Here is a 7934-nt window from a genome sequence, read left to right as displayed (position 1 = left end):
TTTTCAGGTGGTGCTTTGTGTTACTAATTTGACAATCACAACCATTTGGTCGGCCTGCGTGTATTGTACCCTATTGCACGTGTACGCGCAAAAGGCTGCTCTGTACCTTTAAGAGCATCACTGTCAGCATCCTCCTCCCGTGCTGTGGACGCGCACGCTTAACAGCACACTATTCGAGAATTACAGCCAGCCTGGCTTTGCATCATCCAACTGATACCACATCAGCTTCGCGCGACACGAACATTCCACGTTTGTATTTCTCATCGGGACATTGATGTATTTTCCTACACGGTTAACGTAGCGGTCCAGCCGTTGGTTTTTGCTCCTATTTCTCACCCGTGCGCGTCCCCAGGCTGATCCAGGCTATAAGATGGCTGAGCTAAATTTGGGGAAGGGTTTGACTGCGGGGAAAGTGGCCAGCAACGTCCAAAAGAAGCTAACCAGAGCCCAAGAGAAGGTAAGAGCTGCGGACTAAACGTGAGCGAATGGGGGGGGGGCGGGGGGGGTTTGGGGGGGTTGCGAGGCCTGTAAAAATGAACGTGGAACCAAGTTGCGCACCCTCCCCACCAAGGGACAATGTCGCATCGCGACAGCCTCACAGCTGGGAGCTGAGATGGTGCATTTGGGGCTCGGGTGCTGCACGCGTGCATTTCCGTGCATTTTAGGCAACGTCATTGACAGGAACACTGACGGAGAAGGAGATGGGCCCACTCATTGTCGTGTGTATGTGACACTTCAAAAATCTTGACCATGTCTTATACGTGCCACAGCCTCAAATCTGTCACATCCAGTTAAAGCACAACGATAGTACGAAGCTAAACGCTACTTCGTGTACTCTATGCTTAGAGGCCTCGGCAATTGCATGTTAGGGATGCTGTAAAATGTATGACAGAGGGCGCTATATTAGTTAAAGCCTATATGCATCATCCTTGCAGCGTGATCACCATGTGCGCCATCAATACAGTTGGTATTTGGTACACCTGCAAGAGGCGCTTGGTAATCTCATTTAGCTGTATGGGCCCATGAAAGTCTCTTCAAGGATTTTTTTTTAAAATCAGGTCTTGTGTCATTATCTAAATAATTAATATATAATTAATCAGTTGCTTTGTCATTGGTTTGTCAATCTAAATGTACAAACTGAATGTCATAAAGTATCTCTTTGGAATAAACGACTACCGCAGCCAACCATCCATTCATCAGTAATATATCAAAATACTATTATTGACAGTTCTTGCTTTTTGTGATTGGCAGGTTCTACAGAAGCTTGGAAAAGCGGATGAGACCAAAGATGTTGCTTTCGAGGAGGGAGTCATCAACTTCAACAAGCAATATGTGAGAGTCCAATGAATGATATTATGAGAGCAACAACAATGAGATTTTATTCGTGAATATCTGATTATCTGTCCGTCAGTTAATGCACGCGTCTTGTTAAATGTGTCATTTTTCAGGCTGAAGGGAGCAAACTCCAACGTGACCTTAGAGCATACCTGGAGGCTGTCAAAGGTGAGACAGACACTGATGATTGTACAGTATTACAATAATGTACTTGCTCCAATTCAAATGTTTTTTATTTTGCGAATGTGCTCCATGTTGTGTATGTGCTTCTTCACAGCCATGCACGAGTCCTCGAAGAACGTGCAGGCGTGCCTGGCTGACATGTATGAGCCCGACTGGTATGGCAAGAATGAAGTCGATTCCATTGTGGAGGTCAGACATGTTATTATTATTTTTCATGATTGAGATGTGTGCATTTATTTGGCTTCATTGCATTGCCCGTGATGTTTCGTTAATTCATCATTCTATGGATCACATCAAACTATATAGCTGTTCCTAATGTTGTCACTAGGAAGTATTTAATATGATATTTGGCTATCTATCCGACCATGTTTTGTTTGACATTACATTGCGCCACTATGCTTCCTATTACACAACAAATGGAACCTTAAAGAAAGAGTTTCCGGTGTTAAAACTTCTAATAAATGTAGCCTAACTTCACTATCCCTCCCCCGCTTGATGTCCACGAAACATACACTGTAAAGTTTACAGTGTAAACAATCAACCTTTACACTCTAAAAACAGTTGGATTATTTCATGAACTCCATTTTTGGACTGTTTGTGTTGGGTCAAAATTCTGGGTCGAAATGGAAGACAGTATCCCAATTTTTTTGCAGTGTTTTTGGCTCCAATTAACTCAGGTGTGGGTTGGTCCTCTTAAACACAGTTAATGCAGTTATTTTTGACCCATGGCTACTATGTTGGTAGCATGATTTATTTAGTGTCACTATGACACTAAACTTTTTTGACATTTTACTTTCTGGAATGTGCAATCAATTAAAATCCAAAAAGAGGTGATCCTCTTTATACCCAAGCAGAAATGTTGGTCATTCGTGTTGCTTCTGGATCCGCTCAGCTGCCTGAGGTCCCTGAGGCAACTCAGATGTTCACCGTTTTTTTCTTTCTTGGGTTCCATCCAATTCTTGGTTTTACTGGTTCTTTCGCTCTGCTTCTGTTATCTGTTCTCTTATGGCCAGTTGTAGGGAAATGAGAGATGGTATTTTTTTTTCTTTTCTGAGGGAGATCTGCTCCCGGAGTTTCAGCAGATGACAAAAAGTGACCGTTTTGAAAATTTCAAGCTTCCCATTGACACATTTCTTCCCAAGCACCGCTCAATATTTTCTCTTTCTGATATCCCGATGTGCATCCATCTTCAAGGATTGCGATGTGCTGTGGACTGACTACCATCAAAAGTTGGTTGATCATGCGCTCATATCCATGGATACCTATTTGGGACAGTTTCCTGATATCAAGGTAGGGCGCCATGGTAACATAGACCTCTTAATGTGAATGGCAGAAAGACTTACCTTAATTTCCATTGTTGCTCAGGCTCGTATTGCCAAGAGGGACAGAAAGTTGGTGGATTACGACAGTGCCAGACACAACTATGCCACCACGCATAAGACCAAGAAAAAGGATGGCGGTATTAAAATCACAAAGGTATATTGCGAACACACAGCAGCCCTGAAAACCACAATCGAGATTCTATTGAAGATGAGGAGAACATAACTGACGTGCAACATGTGCGCATCTCCCTTTTAGCCATCCTCTTTGTTGGAGAGGGCGACGCCCGGCTGGGCTCAAGGGATTCTGTCCGCACACAATGTTGCCCAGAGTAGCTTGTCCAGAAGCCAGGTACACCACACTCTAAATGATGGTCACTTTGATATCAAGTACATGTCAACCTGTTTATTGTTTCTGTCATATAGCAAATAGACAAGGGAGTGGGAGGGGGGGGATTACCCCATTTGAACAAATGCCCATGCATTCTACACCACCATTTGGTTTTTCAGGCAGAGGAGGAGTTGGAGAGAGCCCAGAAGGTGTTTGAGGAGATCAATATTGACTTACAGGAGGAATTACCTTCACTCTGGAACAGGTGAACTTTTTTTGTACAGAATTTTGGGAACAAATGTCATTTTACTTCCTCATATATTTCAGGCGATCATAAAATAGGGTGACCAGATTTTGATTTTGATTTAACAAAAGAAAAAAAAAGGCACTTCAGTACTTAGTTGTCTTCCTCATAATTATTTTCTTTGCTCCCCTTCAGTAGACAATGAAACATTTACGTGCGGGCTTTGCATACGGCTACCTTTTCCTTGTGTCATCACTCATCACTGTCCTCAGCTCCAAACTGTGTACAAACGTGGACATGTGGGGGCGAAATAGGACGTCTGATCATCATAAACTAGCACCTCCATTACAAATGGAAAAAGATGAAACAAATATTCTCTCGTCAAATAATCAAAAAGATGAACATACTGTATAGTTGTATTGCTGGAGGATGAAAATACAATTCATTTTGCTTGACCAACATGACACCCCGGCGCATGTTTGGTATTTGTGTGTGTGTGTGTGTCCATAATATAAAGATGATGAGGGAACATCTGTGAAAGGATTGAATTAGTTTTAGTAACTGTTGGTGAACGTTATTAAATCAGCATGAGACTTGATTTTCCCTTTTGCTGTCTTTGTGCTTTCTACTGTCTTTGTTATTAATTTATCGTTTCATTGTTTGTTGTTGTATGAATTATTTTTTTGCTCCATGGAAATCACTTGGTACACAGCGGTGGTTGTTTTAAAGTGCTCAACAGTTGAGTTGAGTTGAGTATGCTCGGAATTATCTTGCACTGAACAAAATGAAAGAGTGAATATGTGTCTCTTTCTGTACCATTTTGCAGTCGTGTTGGTTTCTATGTCAGCACCTTCCAGAGTTTGGCTGGTTTTGAGGAAAAGTTTCACAAAGAAATTAGCCGGGTGAGTATGATACACCATTTGTTGGAAAGAAGAGAAACAAGAGAAAGCATTAGACAAGTATTGGGACACATCACTTGATCACATATCGAATTGGTTATGAGATGCACTAGAGTCCTTAGCCGCCCACGCTGACCCCCCAAACGTTAATTCTTCCTCTTAACAATTTTCCCCTTGCAACTTTGTGAAGATAATTTGTGAAAGCAAAAGCCATATAAGGCATGTTTGACGGTGATTGGTGTTGAAGAAATTGTGAGCACTTGCCTCACCCCCATCGAAACACATTTGCTGAACCTCACAAATGTTCTTGATTGAAAAATAAATACATCTTTCAAATACTTAACCCATTCAACCCAATATATAAATAAGTACCTGGAATTGAATGTGTGGAGCCTGGCAAGTCATATAAATATATCTGTTCGAGTGAATTAATACAAACAGCATTCAAAGAAAAGTGGATGAATGAGTGGCCATGTGTTCCAATACTTTTGTCCAGTATTTTGTCGATTGTTGGCTCATCTTGAGTTTTGTAAAACCTCCTTGATTATACGGATAACAATACCAAGGTGTAAAGTGACGACTCGAAGTAGGCAGGGAATCTAATACCTTCTGTTTTTCCCACTGCCGACAGCTGGATCAGGATTTATATGATGTGCTGGAAAAACTCGAAAATACAGACACAAGCAGGTTAGTGAGCAAGTTTGTCACGTATCCGTTTCTATTCAGCCATTTGTTTTCTTCCACTTCATACTGATTTTGTGCGAAGTAGTGTAATGGGATTACATGGCAGGTTTTGTCCATATCGTGAATAATGGAATGGATTTTCCATCCAGCGTCAGTTGAATTTTCAGATTTGCCTCTTTATCTGAAACTAAAACAGAGCATTTCACAAACGTGTTACGATTAAAACACTTGTAAACAAATCATTAATCTGAAGCCAATTTGAACCTTCATTGCAGAAAGACAGGTAACCGCAGCGCCTTATCGTCAGGAGCAAATAGGAGGTAATCAGCAAGGAAGGTGGTAAAACCACGGTGATGCTCTGTCTGTCCACTTGTCTGTTTGTCAGTCAGTTTGCAGGTTTGAGCGCGCATACAAGGTGCTTGATTGTGCAAGTGGGCTCACAGACACTGTCTGGGAAAGAATGCTGTGCTCTCACAGCTGCAGATATGAAAGATATGGGCAAACCATGAATGCTTTCATGCTGCGCCAGTGCGTTACATAATTTCAATTCATCTTCAAGTGCATAGAATCTTCAAATTGCAGCTTGCTGAGGATTAGGAAGTGTACTGTTGAAAATTCTATAAGCCTAAGTGATATAGTCTTACATCAAAACAGTTTCCTGGTTCAGAAATATGTTGTGGAAATTTCATTGGGTACCACCAAACAATATGTTGAGATTAAATTCAAGAGCTGTGTCCAAATTTTGCCATTTAACAAGACTGCAATTAGAATGTCACATTCAAAGATGACCGCATTATTACTGTACAGCCCACACTTTTGGGCGCATCCCTTTCAATACACAAGCGGATAAACAACTAGAGTAAAGCCTCATTACCATGTGCGGAAAATGTAGTTTGAAAAACTTTTGAACAGACTTATCTTATTAATTAGACTTAGAAAGTACAACACATGATTAAAAAAAAAGGTTGCTTAGTTTGGTAGTACACAAATGGTATAGTTGCAACATACCGTGGATATAAAAGTCTACACACCCCAGTTTATATGCCAGATTTTTGTTATTTACAAAGCTGAACCCATGATGAATCATTTCAAAACTCTTCCTAACAATGACGCGCCGTATAACATGACCAAGTCAATTTATGTATTTATTTATCTTGAAATCTTTTCGGGACCTAAAGTAAAAATCACTGATGCAACAGTATTCCGATTTGACTTCATAACATTTAGACAATTAAAAGTGCCACTGATTACCGTATTGGCCCGAATACAAGACGGCCCTGATTATAAGACGACCCCCTTCTTTTTCAAGACTCAAGTTTGAAAAAATACTTTTTGAACACCAAATTAATTTTTATACAGAAAATAACTACAGACGACCACCACTTTTTCAGTCTTATTTCAATGCAAAAAACACCATCTTATATTGGGGCCAATACGGAATCCTGAATAAAGTGCAGATGTTCTACTAGGTTCTTCCTGACATTTTTTTTGAGCAGTAGCCTGAAGGTTATGTAACACTGACTGGTATTTGGAACCTAGCATAATTCCATCCACCTTGTCTCCTGGTAAATCTCCAGTTGCAGCTCACCAAAAAACATCTGTAAAGCATGAAGCTTTGAAGCTGCCACCACCATGCGTCACTGTAGAAGCCGTGTTCGTTGGTGATGAGAAATCATGGTTTTATTCCAAATATTTGGGAGATTTTGACATTGTTTTTACATCCTCAGTTGAAAAGACACACACACATTCAAGAAATAAAGTCAATTGAGTTGTGCAGGTTACAAGTTACGATCATTGTGAAAAAAGTTGTGAAACCATTTGTCTTGGTCTACCCGGCATTTAACCATTTTCATTTCATTCACACTTATGACTTAAAAAATTTTTTTTTTTTATATCCACTGCATTGCTAACGAAGAACATTTTAGATCATAGGTGAAAGAAGCTGACAACACAACGAGAAAAAACACGGCTGCTGCACTACATGCTTTTGAATCGCAATGCAACAGAATTGGTTCTTTTGTTAAACAAAACGTGTTCTGATCACAAATGAATGTAGAAGCAGACACAAATATGTCACTTCACAATTGTTTTCAATTTTATTTGCCAATTTACATATGGAAGAGGTCTGGATTCCATTGTGTGTGCTTCAATTAAATGAGTAAAAAAATGCAATCGTTTAAATACAGCTCTTGTCTGGAATCTCATTCGATTCGACCTCATTTTAACGTTGGCGCCAAAGTGTTTCTGTCCATCTCTTTCAATATCTTCAGTTCTGAGGCTTTTGTCATCTTCTCCAGTATGTTCCCTTGAACTAATGATGCCGCGACTACTGCTCTCTTGTGAGGATTTATTGAGGCACAGACGCAGCCTGCTTGCATGAGATTGCAAGAGGGATCGAGCAGGGATGGAAGGAGGCTCACTTTCTTGCATGACCACTCTGCATGAATTGCAACTTTTCTGTCACACCTTTCTTCAGCTGTCCTCCTAATGTGTTGTACGCTCACCCTGGGCAACCTGGATTATTTTTCCACCCTTTCTGTATTTCTCACTGACTCAGTGGCATCGATGAGTCCAACCATACTCTCAAGCCAGGAGCACCCCCGCCGATTCCAAAATCCCCATCCAAGGTAAGATGCTCATCTCTAATTTGCCACCTTTTTTAAATGGTATTAAATTGTTCATGTCTTTGTTCCAGCTCAGACCAGCAGTGCCTCCTCCACCCAAGGTGACTCCATCCAAAGAGATGAAAACGGAAAATATCATCAACCTCTTTGATTCTGCAGCAACTCCTGACATTAGTGTCACCTCCCCGACAGAGGTTTGTGTGGATAACTGGTGTTCCCAAACAGTGGAATACTCATTTCACTTTTCTTTCTCTCTCTGTAACTTTCATCTTTCATGATCTTTGTTGTGCAAATGTGGCCATCAAGCCAGTGTTT

The 7934-nt window shown here is 40.8% G+C and overlaps 1 protein-coding gene across 3 annotated transcripts in view; it reads left to right on the top strand.

The window, feature by feature from the left end:
• Nucleotides 1–114: 114 nt before the first annotated feature.
• Nucleotides 115–7934, top strand: part of LOC127611525 (myc box-dependent-interacting protein 1) — a 19644-nt gene continuing 11824 nt past the window's right edge. Inside the window, exons 1-13 of one of the 3 annotated variants that reach the window (XM_052082094.1) lie at nt 115–457; nt 1252–1332; nt 1449–1503; nt 1613–1707; nt 2713–2808; nt 2884–2994; nt 3097–3189; nt 3348–3433; nt 4239–4314; nt 4943–4998; nt 5271–5315; nt 7553–7622; nt 7691–7813. In XM_052082094.1, coding sequence (XP_051938054.1) covers nt 371–457; nt 1252–1332; nt 1449–1503; nt 1613–1707; nt 2713–2808; nt 2884–2994; nt 3097–3189; nt 3348–3433; nt 4239–4314; nt 4943–4998; nt 5271–5315; nt 7553–7622; nt 7691–7813 — 1074 coding nt within the window. In that variant the 5' untranslated portion in view covers nt 115–370. The remainder of the gene's footprint in view (nt 458–1251; nt 1333–1448; nt 1504–1612; nt 1708–2712; nt 2809–2883; nt 2995–3096; nt 3190–3347; nt 3434–4238; nt 4315–4942; nt 4999–5270; nt 5316–7552; nt 7623–7690; nt 7814–7934) is intronic. The other 2 variants (XM_052082096.1, XM_052082095.1) reach the window with 2 other exon arrangements.

The sequence above is a fragment of the Hippocampus zosterae genome, chromosome 12 (genome assembly GCF_025434085.1).
Source record: "Hippocampus zosterae strain Florida chromosome 12, ASM2543408v3, whole genome shotgun sequence".
Classification (NCBI taxonomy): domain Eukaryota; kingdom Metazoa; phylum Chordata; class Actinopteri; order Syngnathiformes; family Syngnathidae; genus Hippocampus; species Hippocampus zosterae.
Note: the sequence above shows the minus strand (reverse complement) of the source record. Positions and strands in the feature narration are given on the sequence as shown.